The 16,938-nt window shown below is 36.0% G+C and overlaps 1 protein-coding gene across 1 annotated transcript in view; it reads left to right on the plus strand.

The window, feature by feature from the left end:
* Positions 1-16,938, plus strand: part of NOX4 (NADPH oxidase 4) — a 166,845-nt gene that overhangs the window by 72,819 nt on the left and 77,088 nt on the right. Inside the window, exon 12 of the mRNA XM_015536135.2 lies at positions 15,478-15,538. Within this exon, the coding sequence (XP_015391621.2) occupies positions 15,478-15,538 (61 nt within the window). The remainder of the gene's footprint in view (positions 1-15,477; positions 15,539-16,938) is intronic.

Genomic DNA, 16,938 nt, shown 5'->3' on the forward strand with positions numbered 1-16,938 from the left:
AGGCCCCTGAATGATATATTGGATTAGATGGACTTGACAGATGTATTTAGAACTCTGCATACCAAAGCAACAGAATATACTTTCTTCTTGAGTGCACATGAAACATTCTCCAAGATAAATCACATACTGGGTCACAAAACAGCCCTTCATAAGTATAAAGAATTGAGATCATACCATGTACACTTTCAGACCACAATGCTATGAAACTTGAAATCAACCACAGGAAAAAGTCTGGAAAACCTCCAAAAGCATGGAGGTTAAAGAACACCCTACTAAAAAATGAATGGGTCAACCAGGCAGTTAGAGAAGAAATTAAACAATATATGGAAACAAATGGAAATGAAAACACAACAATCCAAATGCTTTGGGATTCAGTGAAGGCAGTCCTGAGAGGAAAATACATTGTAATCCAGGCCTGTCTCAAGAAACAAGAAAAATCCCAAATAAAAAATCTAACAGCACACCTAAAGGAACTAGAAGCATAACAGCAAAGACACCTCAATCCCAGCAGAAGAGAAATAATAAAGATCAGAGCAGAAATAAACAATATAGAATCTAAAAAAAACCTGTAGAGCAGATCAATGAAACCAAGAATTTGTTTTTTGAAAAAATAAACAAAATTGATAAACCGGTAGCCAGGCTTCTCAAAAAGAAAAGGGAGATGACCCAAATAGATAAAATCGTGAATGAAAATAGAGTTATTACAACCAATCCCTCAGAAATGCAAGCAATTATCAGGGAATACTATGAAAAATTATATGCCAACAAACTGAACAACCTGGAAGAAATGGACAAATTCCTAAGTACCCACACACTTCCAAAACTCAAACAGGAAGAAATAGAAAACTTGAACAGACCCATAACTAGCGAAGAAATTGAATCAGTTATCAAAAATCTCCCAACAAATAAGAGTCCAGGACCAGATGGCTTCCCTGGGGAATTCTACCAGACATTTAAAGCAGAGATAATACCTATCCTTCTCAAGCTGTTCCAAAAAATTGAAAGGGAAGGAAAACTTCCAGACTCATTCTATGAAGTCAGCATTACTTTGATTTCTAAACCAGACAGAGACCCAGCAAAAAAAGAGAACTACAGGCCAATATCCCTGATGAATATGGATGCAAAAATTCTCAATAAGATACTAGCAAGTCAAATTCAACAACATATAAAAAGAATTATTCACCATGATCAAGTGGGATTCATTCCTGGGATGCAGGGCTGGTTCAACATTTGCAAATCAATCAGTGTGATACATCACATTAATAAAACAAAAGTAAAGAACCATATGATCCTGTCAATTGATGCAGAAAAAGCATTTGACAAAATTCAGCATCCTTTCTTAATAAAAACCCTTGAGGAAGTCGGGATAGAAGGAACATACTTAAACATCATAAAAGCCATTTATGAAAAGCCCACAGCTAATATCATCCTCAATGGGGAAAAACTGAGAACTTTCTCCCTGAGATCAGGAATACGACAGGGATGTCCACTCTCACTGCTGTTGTTTAACATAGTGTTGGAAGTTCTAGAGTCAGCAAACAGACAACAAAAGGAAATGAAAGACATCAAAACTGGCAAAGATGAAGTCAAGCTTTCACTTTTTGCAGATGACATGATATTGTACATGGGAAACCCTATAGACTCCACCAGAAGTCTGCTAGAACTGATACATGAATTCGGCAGTCACAGAATACAAAATCAATGTAAAGAAATCAGTTGCATTCTTATACACTAATAATGAATCAACAGGAAGACAAAGAAACTGATCCCATTCACAATTGCACCAAGAAGCATAAAATACCTAGGAATAAATCTAACCAAAGATGTAAAAGATCTGTGTGCTGAAAACTATTGAAAGCTTATGAAGGAGACTGAAGAAAATATAAAGAAATTCAAAAACATTCCATGCTCATGGATTGGAAGAATAAATATTGTTAAAATGTCACTACTACCCAAAGCTATCTACACATTCAATGCAATTCCAATCAAAATTGCACCAGCATTCTTCTCGAAGCGAGAACAAACAATCCTAAAATTTGTATGGAACCACAAAAGACCCCGAATAGCCAAAGTAATTTTGAAGAAGAAGACCAAAGTGGGAGGCATCACAATCCCAGACTTTAGCCTCTACTACAAAGCTGTAATCATCAAGACAGCATGGTATTGTCACAAAAACAGACACATAGACCAATGGAGTAGAATAGAGACTCCAGAATTGGATCCACAAAAGTATGGCCAACTAATCTTTGACAAAGCAGGAAAGAACATCCAATGGAAAAAAGACAGTCTCTTTAACAAATGGTGCTGGGAGAACTGGACAGCAACATGCAGAAGGTTGAAACTAGACCACTTTTCCACACCATTCACAAAAATAAACTCAAAATGGATAAAGGACCTGAATGTGAGACAGGAAACCATCAAAACCCTAGAGGAGAAAGCAGGAAAAGACCTCTCTGACCTCAGCCGTAGCAAATTCTTACTCGACACATCCCCAAAGGCAAGGGAATTAAAAACAAAAATGAATTACTGGGACCTTATGAAGATAAAAAGCTTCTGCACAGCAAAGGAAACAACCAACAAAACTAAAAGGCAACCAATGGAATGGGAAAAGATATTTGCAAATGACATATAGGACAAAGGGCTAGTATCCAAAATCTATAAAGAACTCACCAAACTCCACACCCGAAAAACAAATAATCTAGTGAAGAAATGGGCAGAAAACATGAATAGACACTTCTCTAAAGAAGACATCCAGATGGCCAACAGGCACATGAAAAGATGCTCAACATCACTTCTCATCAGGGAAATATAAATCAAAACCACACTCAGATACCATCTCATGCCAGTCAGAGTGGCTAAAATGAACAAATCAGGAGACTATAGATGCTGGCGAGGATGTGAAGAAATGGGAACCCTCTTGCACTCTTGGTGGGAATGCAAACTGGTACAGTCACTCTGGAAAACAGTGTGGAGGTTCCTCAACAAATTAAAAATAGATCTACCCTATGACTCAGCAATAGCACTGCTAGGAATTTACCCAAGGGATATAGGAGTGCTGATGCATAGGGTCACTTGTACCCCAATGTTTATAGCAGCACTTTCAACAATAGCCAAATTATGGAAAGAGCCTAAATGTCCATCAACTGATGAATGGATAAAGAAATTGTGGTTATAGACACAATGGAATATTACGTGGCAATGAGAAAGAATGAAATATGGCCTTTCGTAGCAACGTGGATGGAACTGGAGATTGTTATGCTAAGTGATGTAAGCCATACAGAGAAAGACAGGTACCATATGTTTTCACTCTTATGTGGATCCTGAGAAACTTAATAGAAGACCATGGGGGAGGGGAAGGGGAAAAAAAAAGTTAGAGAGGGAGGGAGCCAAACCATAAGAGACTCTTAAGAACTGAGAATAAACTGAGGGTTGATGGGGGGTGGGAGGGAGGGTGATGGGTATTGAGTAGGGTACCTGTTGGGATGAGCGCTGAGTGTTGTATGGAAACCAATTTGACAATAAATTTCGTATTAAAAAAATAAATGTGGCTAATACTAGTAAGTTCTCTAATGCAGTTACTCTGAATCTTAATTACAAAGATATCATCAAGTGCTAAGCCTGGTACTTGGTATACAGTAAGTTCTCAGTAAGTTAGAAGCTGTTATGGTTGTAATTTCAGAGAATGACTGGAGAGCCACGATGCGATTAAATGGAATGGAATTGTTTGTTTCGTTTTGTTTGCCTCATTCTGCAGCATGCAGTGACTAAGTTCTGGCCCCAGATTGGTTTAGAAACAGTCATTTGGAGCAATGGAAATTTTGCCTCCTGTGGTTTACTAGCCTGTAGGATAAATGTTTTAAGTTGAGTTTCCTGGGAAACAGACTGAGGTAGAGATTTTCCTGAGGGAAGTTTGTGGAGAGCGCACTCAAGACAGCACCTGAGAACACAAGACAGGAGTTGAAATGCTGGGTAAAGGCTCAACAGAGGCCTCAGCAGCTCTGACAGCCACTACACATAAATGGTAGTTCAGGTTGTCCTGTATTGAGGTCAGGAAGCTACATCTTTGTGCTCTGTAATTGGCCAGTCACTAGAGGTGAGATATCTCCAGGAAAAGACACTTAGAGATGGGCATGCAAGCTTCCTTCCGTGGCTAGCAGTTTCTGGGGAGGGGCCTCAGGAATGAGCTCTACAGGAAACAGTGGGGAGGTTGAGGAATTTTCAGCAGTGGGGGAGGTTGAGGAATTCGTGTTTTGAACCTGAAAATTGGGAAGTGGGGGGAGGAAGAAGATGTGAACAGTGCACCACCATTTCCACTACAAATGACATTTAAATGTATGTATTTAAATTATATATTTACATTCACTTATGTATTTATAAATACATTAAAAAGTATATGAAATATATATTTTGTGAAAAAATCTTACTTTTTTAAAACTTGAAATTATATATGAGACACATAAAAAATTTTAGTTTATCTAAATTCATTGAACTTAAAAATATTGTAGTCCAAGGAGGATTAAGAGGCACAAACTTCCAACTATAAAATGAATCAGGGGTGCCTGCGTCGTTCAGTTGGTTAAGCGTCTGACTCGACTTTGGTTCAGGTCATGATCTCATGGTTCGTGGGTTCAAGCCCCACATCAGGCCGTCTGTTGGCAGCATGGAGACTGCTTGGGAGTCTTTCTCTGCCCTTCCCCCACTTGTGCTTGCTCTGTGCCCTTTCTCAAAATAAATAAATAAACTTTAAAATAAAATAAAAGTCACAGGAATAAAAACAGCATAAGGAGTATTGTCAATAAGATTGTAATAACTTTGTATGGTGATGGGTGGTGGCTACTTTTGCTATGGTGAGCATTTTATAAAGTACATAATTGTTGAATTAGTGTTGTACACCTGAAACTAATATATCATATGTCAACTATACATCAATTAAAAAACAGTTTGTAGTCCAAGCACCAGATTTATTTGTTTGCTTATTGTTGGGGAGAGGGGATATCTAAAGCATAGATTCTTTAAGTGATCAAAGCAAGTAACAACATTGATGACAAAGTTAGATCCAGAATTCATGTTTTCAGGTTCTTCTCCCTCTTTGGGCCTTCATTGGCTTAAAGTCCAGGTAGAGTTTTACATGTTGTTCTTCAACTGTGTAATGGATCTTTAACAGTGTTTTCCTGTCATGCTCTATAATTGCCAAAGTTTGGATTTTCTACCCAAATGAATCTATTCTATTCTGGTTTTTTCTTTATTCTGTTCTTTAATCTATTCTTTTAAAGTATGCTTTCACCTAATTTATATATGTGAATCGGAGATGATTTTAAGAAGCCCAGGCTGGGGTGCTTGGGTGGCTCAGTTGGTTGGGCATAAGGCACTCAGTTCAGGTCTTGATCTTAGGGTTGTGAGTTCAAGCCCTGCATTGAGCTCCATGTCGGGCATGGAGCCTACTTAGAAAATGAATGAATGAATGAATACCAAAACTTAAAGTATGAAAACTACTGCTTACAATGAAATATAGCATCTGTTAATATTTAACTGAGATAGACATTAATTATGTTCAATAATATTTTTCATGGATTCTCAACTAAAGAAATAATGCAGAATCTGCTTTTTTATGGAATTGAAGTTTGCATGAATACCTCTATATCCTTCCGTTATTATTTTTAATCAGAAGTACACATGTGCTTTCCTGACATCTGTATTCTAAGTTGTGTGATTCATTATTTTTAAGCTGGGATAACCTGATTTCACATATTTTTCCATGAGTCAGAGGCAAGTCTAGCTGTTGGTTTGTTATTGTCTGTGCTTTTACATAGCAAGCCTGTACTTGCCATCATTTTTCTGCTTTGTAGTTTTAATCTCTTAACCAGTCATTTTGGGAATAGTCTTTCCAGTTTTCAATGAAAACCAGACAAGAATGGTCATGGATTCCTTAAAGATTGGCAAATTTTTTGTTATTATTATTTATTTAATGTCTTGGGTTTAAATACAACCAGGAAGTCTGCATCAGCTGTTTTGCTCTTGGGTCTTGCTTTCATTTGTGTAATTCTTAAAAAAAAATTGTTTTTCTGTAGCGTTTCACAAATCTTTTGCTTGGGCAGCTTAGAAACTCAGCTGGGATAGATGATAGATTAGCAAAGCAACAAGGTACCTTAACCATAGACCAGACATGGTTGAAATTGCCCCAAAAAGGTCACTAATGTTCATGAAACATAACAGGACATCTGAATTCCCTGAAAATTAAACATCTTCTAACTGCTGTAGTTTCATTTTTTTTCCAGGGGTAAAGAAAATATTCCTTCAGTGCCTAATGAGAACCTGCATGATAAATGTGAACCTAAATAGGTCAATGTATTCAGAGAAAACCAGCTGTTTAATATTAAATTTGATTTATCCTATTGGTATTTTTAGATGCCTCCTTTTACCTAGGTACAAAAGAGAAAATTGTGAATAAAAGCTCCTTTCTTGACTCACATCTCCTTCCAGGTACATTTCCACTCATTTTCTCTTAAATCCACCAACTTTTTGCCCACAGCACCCTACAAAAACATTTTCAAGGTCAGCAGTGACCATGTTACTGCTGCGTCCAGTGGTCATTTCTGAGTCCTTGATGGAATTGACCTTTTAGCAGCATTTAGCACAGCTGATCACTTGCTTTATTGAAACACTTTTTTCATTTTGCTTCCAGGACATCCAATTCACCTGGTTTTTCTTCTCATTTTCTGGCCACTTTTACTCAGTGTCTTTTTGCTGTTTCTTGCCAATCCTACAAATTCTAAATATCAGAACAGTTCAGTGCCCATTCCTTGAACCCCCTGTCTTCTCTAGCTAAACTCATTTCTCTCGTGATCTCATGCAGTCTTACTGATGCATCTGTGTGCTGTCATCCCTCAAATGTATATTTCCAGCCCCACCTCCCAACTCTAAAATTCAAGCTCATGTATCCAGCTATTTTCCAGAAACTTCCATCTGGATGTCTAAAGGATATCTTAACATGTCTAAAACTGAACTCATAATCTTCAACCTCCCAAATCTGTTTCACCCACAATCTTTCCCACCTCAGTTAATTCCAGCTCCATTGTTCGGGTTGCCCATGCTGAAAACCTGGATATTACTTTTTTTTTTTTTATATGTAGTTAGTAATCTGTCCACTCATGTTCTTAGTTCTGTCTTCAAAACATGTCCACCATTTCTGCCGTGGCCCCCTGGTCCAGTCTACTACCGTCTGGATAGCCTGCTAACTGATCTCCCTCTGCCTGCCCTTGCTCACCTGCCATTTAATCTTAAAGCAGCCGGAGTGACTATTTTAAAATGCAGATAAGATCATGTCATTTCTCTGCTCAAAATCAGCCAGTTTTCACCATGAGTTATACTTAATGCCTGTTGACTTGTAAGTGTATATATGTGTGTGCCCAAGTGTGTGCATGGAAGAGGGGAGGTCAGTGTGGCCATAACACACTAAGAAAAAGGAAGGATGGTAGGAGATAATATCAGAGAAGTCACGAGGAGTCAGCTTATGTAGGGTTTATAGGACATTGTAAAGATTCTGGACTTAGAGTGAGGAAGGGCCATTGGAGGCTTCTGAGTAGTGGAAGAGCATGATGAGACTTTTTCATAGGATTACTCTTGCTGCTGTGCTAAGAGTAGATGAAGGGAAATGAACAGAAGTGGGAAGACCAGTTAAGAGGCTGTTGTGGACATCTGGTTGAGGTATGATGATTGTTTGGATGAGGGTGGTGACAGTGGAAGTAGTGAGAAGTGGTCATTTTCTGAGTATATTTCAAGTTAGAGCTAACTGGATTTCTTTTTTTTTTTATGTTTGTTTATTTTTGAGAGTCAGAGACAGAGTACGAGTCAGGGAGGGACAGGGAGAGAAAGGGAGACATAGAATCTGAAGCAGGCTCCAGTTTCTGAGCTGTTATTAGCACAGAGCCCAACTCAGGGCTTGAACCCACAAACTGTGAGATCATGACCTGGGCCGAAGTCGAATGCTTAACTGACTGATCCACCCAGGCACCCCGATCTAACAGGATTTCTTGATAGATTGGGTATGGAATGTGCAATAGAAGAGTCAAGGTTATCTTCACAGTGTTTGGTCTGAGCAGCTGGGGCTGCATTGAGATAGGGAAGACCATGGAGAGAGCAAATCCTGATGAGCATTTGTAGAGCTTAGTTTTGGAATGTAAATTTGAGATGGCATTTAGTGTGCATTCATTAAATATTTGCTGGGCTATATAAGTAAATATAAATATAAATATTCATTAAATATTTGCTTTTGCTATAAAAGTAGCAAATATCAGCCCTACTTTCCACTGTGTGGGTTATTCCTGCATCTAGAGCCCCTTTTGTCCCACCTCCGATTGTCTTCGGGTTTGTGGAGGGGTAAGATGATTGTAGGGGTCAGATTATTTCACATACAGATAAGAACAGTTTCTCTTTCTCTTGTTTTTAATCATAACCTGAGGTCTTCTGTGAGCAAAAGGTGGGCTGCTTCTTTTGCTCTGAGGTCTATTGCTCTGAGGTCTTCTGTGAGCGAAAGGTGGGTTTACTTCTCAAGGTGACCCCACTTATGAAGGTAGTGGGGTTTCAGTTTCATCTGTTTCTTTCAGTCTGTTCCCCAGCCACCATGTCATCCACATTTCTCCATTACAGATTTTGTTGATACCTCTCCATTGTTGTTATCACACCCCATCTTATCTTTGCTGTTTTAGTTTGTTTTTATATCCCTCAACCACCATGTTAGTGTTTTGTTTTTATGAAAGAGTTGAGATAAATACACACATTCCATCACAGTTCATAAACATTTCATGTACATACTTTTCCAGGATCTGTCTGTTTTAAGATTGAGTATATTTTTTCATGCAAGTATGCAAGTAAACACTAATTTTTTTCTTCAAGTTAACAAAGAGACATTAAGACGTTGTATTTGTCAAAATGTTTGGAGTCACATGTTGCATTAATTGTAATGAGTTCTATGCTCCTGGCTCATTATCTCTTCTCTTACTTTTAGACAATCCTTATTTGTGAAATTGCGTGAGCTCCTAGTATAGTCTCTGGAACACTTTGGACTCATTTGTTGAATGTATGAATAAATTATAGAAGAATTGCCCATTATTGAAGTCCTTATTCATTCTCAGGTTAATTCTCCAATACTTCACTGAATTGATATTTGAATGTATACCCACTATGGATAATATGCTATGGATATACAGTAATGACTTAGAAATAGGCCTTGATCTCACGACATTGCAAATGTATACTCATACAGAGAAAAAAATTACATACAGTTAAAGAGATGGACCATAATAAAGGGCACAGAAGTCAAATAATTTAGCGGGGGTCAGGGAAGTGAGGAATTTTCATGGCAGGGAAAATTAGGATTTCTTCATGAAAGTGGTAGCGTTTCAGATGGGTCTTAACGAATTGCTAGTGTTCAATATGAGAAGTGGGAATGGAGGCTAGTAAGTGGGAAAGTGACGGGCAGGGAAATATATTAGCTGATCCATGTTGTCTTTGCTGGATTAGAGTGGTCAAAGAGGAACTTGCAATATAAAGTTGGAAAGAATTTGGAGCAGATGTGGTTGGCTATAGACTCTAGGAAAGAAAGAATGTGGGTGTTTTTCCTTAGGAGGACACAAAAGGTTAATCAATAGGAGATTGCTATAATCATACATTTTCCTTGGTAAGATTATTGTAAAGGACTTAAAAATTGATTGAATGTTGGCAGGAAGAGATACACATGATATTCCTCTGATATTTGAGCCCCTATTCTGATAAGGGCATGGGTTCTATGTTTGGACATAAAGGAATCAGAAAAGAGGGCAATATGGGAAGATACTGGGGTTTTTACATGTATTACATTTAGAGTGAATTTCAGGTGGGAATGTCTAACAGGGGTAGAAACTAGAGCTTTGGAAGAAGGGACTAAAAATAAGATCTGACACATTCTGTTCTGTGATCGTTTTCTGTGGTTTAACAAATTTGTTACATTGAAAATTTAGTTCTTAATATAGTAACATCCACTTTAGAATCATTTTTATTTTTTATTGCAAGGCTCTTGATTTAAAAACAAACACATTGTGGCTTTTAAATTTCTTTTCCATGTTGAATAAATCATTGTGCAGTGACATCATTTTTACATTTAGTTCTTAAATGTAAGATGATTACATAATATCTGTTTATATTTTTGTGGGGCTGTTATAAAATTATTAGTCATTTGAGTACTTTTAAAACTCAATGCCATAATGTACAAATAATTTGAAGCAAAACATTTTTACTCAAGGATATCAAAATAGAAACTCCTCCAGATCTGTTCTTACAAATTCTGTCACTTTATTTTCTTACCCTTAAAGTACGTGTTGTGTATTCTGGTGTACATATTATAGTCAACATAAGCCATACTCTTTGTCTTCATCTAGGAAACTTAAATGAGACTAAGTTGAGGGGCACCTGGGTGGCTCAGTCAGTTAAGCGTCTGACTTCAGCTCAGGTCATAATCTCACAGCTTGTGGGTTTGAGCCCCACATCAGGCTCTGCACTGACAGCACGGAGCCTGCTTTGGATTCTCTCTCTCCCTCTCTCTCTGCTGCTCCCCCACTCCTACATGTGTGCTCTCTCTCTTAAAATAAGGAAACTTAAAAAAAAAAAAAAGATGATTTAAGTCTGAACTTTGAAGACCATGCCCCTTTTATCATCAAGCTTGGAATGGGTGGTAGTAGCCAAATGTGATACCAATCTGAATTCTTTTTATTTCTTCGGAAGCAAGTTGTTTATGTTTTGCATTCTGAAAGCTTACATAATTTCCCTTCACATTCAGAAATTTTTCCAAAATATTTCTAGGTTTAAATCTTTTTATCCCATTATATTTGATGGTTAGCAAATGCTTTAATATAAAAAAATGACTTAAGATTATTGAAATTTATAGTCCTGGAGATGTTTATCACATTCACTCTATCCACCTCTTAGGTTTGATTACTTATATAGAATTAATATAACTGGATGGGGTGCCTGGGTGGCTTAGTCAGTTAAGCGTCCAACTTTGGCTCAGGTCATGATCTCATGGTTCATGAGTTCGAGCCCTGCATCGGGCTCTATGCTGACAGCACAGAGCCTGGGGCCTGCTTCGGATTCTGTGTCTCCCTCTCTCTCTGCCCCTCCCTGCTCACACTCTGTCTCTCTCTCTCAAAAAATAAATAAATATTAAAAAAAATTAAATGAGACTAAGTTGAGACTCAGTAATGTATTATTGCTTACATTTTAAACTTTTAAAATATTTAAAATTATAAACATTATAAAGGCTAATAATAAATCTTAAAAGGGAGATATGTATGAAATGAATTCTCTTTTCTGTCTTCAGTTTTACTTCCCAGAAGTTAATATTCCTAATGCCATGTTATGTATTCTCTTCAACTTATTTCTATATATATAAAAAAATTCATATCTTTTTTTATATTAATAATGTGAACTTAAGTATGTATATTATCCTGTAACTTTTTAAACCGAAAACTTGTCATAAGTATATTTCCTTATTAAGCTTCTAGGAAAGTCAGAGAGCCATGGATATCTGTACTTTACTATTTCATCCTGTTGAGAAGTTTTCTAAACGCTATTAAAAAGATAGTGAAGAGGCTTATCTAGGAAGAACTTGCCATGGCCGTTGTCAAAGAGGTTACTCTCTGTGTTCTCCTCTACAATTTTTATGCTTTCAGGTCTTACATTCAGATCTTTAATCCATTCTGAATTTATTTTCGTTTAAGGTGTAAGAACGTGGTCCAGTTTCATTCTTTTGCATGTTGCTCTCCAGTTTGTTATATATGCACAATGGAATATTACTCAGCCATAAAAAATAATGAAATCTTGCCATTTGCAATGACATGGATGGAGCTAAAGAGTATAATGCTAAATGAAATGAGTCAGAAAAAGACAAATAACATACTTCACACATATGTGGAATTTAAGAAACAAAACAAACAAACAAAGGGGGAAAAAAAAGAGAGAGACAAACCAAGAAATAGACTCTTAACTATAGAGAACAAACATTGTGGGATGGGTTAAATAGGTGATGGGGATTAAGAAGTGCACCTGTTGTGATGAGCACTGGGTGTTGTATGGAAGTGTTCAATCAGTGCATTGTACACCTGAAGCTAATATTATTCTAACTGGAATTTGAATAAAAACATAAAAAAATAAAAAAGATAGTGAGGAGACATTAAAGAATCACTACACTATGTTTTTAGCTATACTAGTGAATCTGAACATTATTTGTGCAAAGCTGCTAGAATGTGATTCTAAGATCTCCAGTCATTGTTTCAAACCACACATGCTGAAGTCATTCTGTGTGTTAATCTGTGCAGGCCTCCTTCAAATGTGAGGCGATATAATTGGACAAAGACAATGTTAAATCCTGTATTCTTATACCTAGCTAGTTTGAGAAAGTATCAGTAACATAAAGGCATCTTTCCCAGACTTTGAAAGAAACCATACTATGTTTTATCTGTTTGAAATCAGATCAACCTTAAAAACTATACTGATGCATTTGGCTGGCATCACATGAGGGAGGATTATAGGCTCCTACAGGACCTGAGGGGGTGTTAAACACCACATGCAATTATCTTTTGCAATGTTTACACTGAAAAATGGAATAGAGATATGAATATTTGGCAAGTTATATGTTTTCCTTTAGAGAATGAGATTAAATCAAATGCACACTCAGACTTACCAAAACTAACCTTTTTTGCTCTCTATTCTGATGCCTCCTTGACTTAGATCTTTTTTTAACCTAAGATGTAGTTCACAATGAGGGAATCATCAAGTGACATGTGGACAGATTGGTAGCTTGGGTTTTTGCTTTCTGGGAGCTACAACTTTTACTGCATTGAGGCTCTGGCCAGCCTTAAGTAGCAGGAAGTGAAAACAATGGCGGTGCCTGGGTGGCTCAGTTGGTTGACTTCAGCTCAGGTCATGATCTCCTGGTTTGTGAGTTTGAGCCCCATATCAGGCTCACTGCTGTCAGTGCAGAGCCTGCTCTGGATCCTTTGTCCTCTGCTCTCTTTGCTCCTCCCCCACTCATGCTCTCTCTCTCTCTCTCTCAAAAATGAATAAACATTACAAAAATTATGGGCAGTTTTTACAGATCACATCATCTTACTAAAGGTATGATCATTAAGATTTACTAGTTATAGAACTGATCTCAGAATTATTAAAAATAATTTTAATTTATAATAATTTTAATAGTATAAATAAATATTATAATTTTAATAGTATAAATTTTATTTTATACTATATAAATTTATAATTATAAATTTTAATAGTATAAATAAATTTTTATAATTTTATTTATAATTTTATAATTTTAATTATAATTTTAATAGTATAAATAGTACAATTTTATAATTTTATAATTTTAATTATAATTTTATAGTATAAATAATTTTAATAATTATAATTTTAATAGTATATATTATAATTTTAATAGTATAAATAAATATTTTATAAGTGTTTCTTTTTTAATTTTTATAGTGCTAACAATAATGATTCCATTAAAAACACTGATTGCAGATTCAGTGTCTCCCTCTCTCTCTGCCCCTCTTCCGTTAGCACTCTGTATCTCTCTGTCTCTCGAAAATGAATAAAAACATTAAGAAAAATTAAAAAAAAACCCCACTGATTGCAGAGCAGTAGTTTGGAAATTCCATGTCACATTATTTCCCAATCCTGAACTTGATCACATACTTTTTATTAGTTTATGATTTGCTATGACCAAATGAATAATACCTACCTTTTTATTTTAGTGTTTTCACTGGTTTCCAAGCTACCTTTTTTGACTGTGAGTTCTTTATGTATCTCCGTGGTGTGTTTATCTTCCCTTATTTCCTGTCCTTCTAGCACCCCAGTGTGACCTACATTAGTTGATTGACAAAGTGAATTTGAGGGTATTGGATTTACTCTATTGCAACCCCTTGTCTATCTCAGGGCCCACCGAACCACATTGGTGCTTTGATTTCAGCCCATATTTCTTCTTCATTCTTATTGTTGTACATTATTCTTGTAATCTTCAACAAATACTTTTCTCCCTCCTACTCCATTTGATCTCTCGTGCTTACCTTAGTGGAGAGAGAGACTTGCCATAGTTAAGAACTATGTGGTCAGACAGACATGGGTCCAAATTCTGTCTTGTCTTCTTACTAGTTGTATGACTGGGCAAGTTAATATTTTTAAGTCTCAGTTAATTCAGTTTCCTTCGATATAAAGGACAGCTCACCAGGGTTATTGTGAGATTTTGGAAATAAAGCACTTAGCCCTGCCCTTGGTACGTGGTATTCAAGGGAAGCTTGGTAGTCACAGGTTTGAGAAGTTAGTGTTGGAAAGGGGAACTAATTTCTGTAAAAATCAGGAAAGGACAGGTATTGTGTGGTAATAAAGGGATGTTTTAGGAGGTAGGACAGTTGAAAGAGCATATATCATACAGTTAAAAATAATAATGTATATAAAGTTCTTATCCATAACTCTCAGGTTAGATGTGTTTTCAGAATTCAGAATTTTGTAGATTTTAAAAGGTATGTATATTTCATATATTACACAAGATCTCTAGCAGGATATGGGGTAACATTCTTAAACAAATGGATATTTATGTAGGAAACACTTATGTATGAATTTTTATACAGAAGTATTAGCCTCCCATCATTATCTCCCATAAATTCAAGTTAGATAGTGACACCCAGTGAATTATGAAAAAACGTACTGTTACAATTTTTGAATCTTGGGGTTATGGATAAGTGTTTGGGGTTCTGAAAAATAAAAGGAGATTCTGCATTTTCTTATTGTGAGCCAAAAAGTACCATGTGGGTGTTTTCTGTATTTCCTGAACATGAGGCCATGGGTACTTTTCTTACTTCCAGTACCCATGGCTCATTCTCCTTCCCAGATACCCTTGCCAGTTCACTCCAGATTTATTTCTTCTGAGAATTAAGGGAGGGAGTGAAATACAACTCTCTCTGTAGGAGTTTCCTTGTTGGACATGGAAAATTTAGGTCACATTGAGAAATATTTCTTTTCTTTATTCCTGAAATTTGTTAAGATGTAAAGTGTATAATAATATCTGGGGAGAAAAAGACGTTACAATCAGTCTCCATTTCTTCCTTTGTGGTTAAAAGCCATGTCCTCTGAAATATTTTAATTCAAAAAGTATTTGGCAATATTTGTCTTTAGATGTGATATCCTAACAGTTTTAGACTATGCATATTTTACCTTTTTTGTCTAAATACTTAGGAGCTTTTAGAGAAAGATATATTGTCTTATTAACTGGTTGACGTTGCTCTTTTTTTCACTAATGAGGATCTATATGGATTTTCAGTTCATTCCTTCCTATTTTCTATTGACTTGGGGAATTTGCTATGAGAATGAAAGTTGTAATTAAATCATAGTTTGGTCATACATAACTGTTAATCAGAATTGATTCTACTATTTTATTTTATTTTTTTTTAGTGTCCTACTAAAACCAAAGCAACATTTGGTGTCCACCTCAAAATAGTAGGAGACTGGACAGGTATGTAGAATATAGAGTTTTAAGATACATGCTTTGAAAATAATGGGTCATATAATAGTTTGCATGTGTTTAAGTAATAGAACTACCAACATATTTAGATGTGTATATGTTCTCAGGCTGTGGTTTTGTTTTCTTTCTTTGCTTATTCAGTTTTGGCATTCACATTTTCTTTTTGTAGGATGAATTTTTGCAATTCAAATACCTTGGATATCAATAATTGTTAATAATGTATTGTTTTCTCTGCAAATCATTGGTTTCTGCCTACTTGTCAGATGCACTGGCAATAGAAGGAACAATGAAATGCATGTTTTAGAAAACATGATTTTAAAATTAATGGTTGGTTTTACTCTCAAAATAATCAACACCTGCGATTGAGATCACATAAATTATGTTTCAGTTCTTACATGATCTTTCTGTGGTATTACCTATGTGTACATAGCAATTACACAGCATCTTTGGAATAATGGTCATTTTTAATAGCAAGTCTATTGATGGATGATATGTTATTTATTCAATAAAAACTTTTGTGTTATCCGAGAGATGCATTGTATTAAGAGTTCTGAGTAAATAAAAAGAAACATTATTCATTCGTCTATTCCCTTGGTTCAACAGAGTAACTGACAAGTGAGTGCTCAGTATATATTAGCTTATTGGCTAGTTGTTTAGTTTGGTTGCTCAGGGAAAGGATGTAGGTATAAACATGAATGTAAGTATAAATAAAAATATTTTCGAATAGAATGCTAAACTAGGAGTTGGTTTGTGAAAACTACAGGGAATCAGCAAAAGGTAGATTCAGTGTAGTCTAGGGTTATAGGAGCTTTACAGAGAAGATAGTATTTGAGCCAAACCTTGAAAATCACACAAGTGAAGTAGGTCATTTAAGTAAAATTCACAGCATTGTCAAAAATCAGAGAAGGTAATGAGTAAACCATATTTGAGAAAGGTGTGTCAATCAGCTTAGCAGAAGCAAAGATTTTGTTCTGGGGAATACTATGGAATATCCATTTAGAGTCAGCTTGGTAAAGATTTTGAATGCCTTAACAAGATATTAAAATAACTTAGAGGTGCTAGAGAACGTTTGAAAGATTTAGAGCATCATAAAAAAAATAGTATTTAATAATTTGCCAGTTGGATAGGTTAGAATCAAGGAAAGACTAAGGCTGGAAAACAGAGAAGAGTCAGTGGGGAGGGGTGGGAATGGGTACAGGACTCGAAGGAGTGGTTTTAAAAGCACAGGTTTGGGAAATTAGCATTGGAAAGGGGGGGCTAATTTCTGGAAAATCAGTAAAGAACAAGATATTGTGTAATAAGAAAGGGATATTTTAGGAAGGACAGTTGAAAGAGCTTATACAGTTAAAAAAATAATAATGTGCATAAATTCTTTGTCTATAGAACAGGTA

This window comes from Panthera tigris, chromosome D1 (assembly GCF_018350195.1).
Source record: "Panthera tigris isolate Pti1 chromosome D1, P.tigris_Pti1_mat1.1, whole genome shotgun sequence".
Lineage (NCBI taxonomy): Eukaryota > Metazoa > Chordata > Mammalia > Carnivora > Felidae > Panthera > Panthera tigris.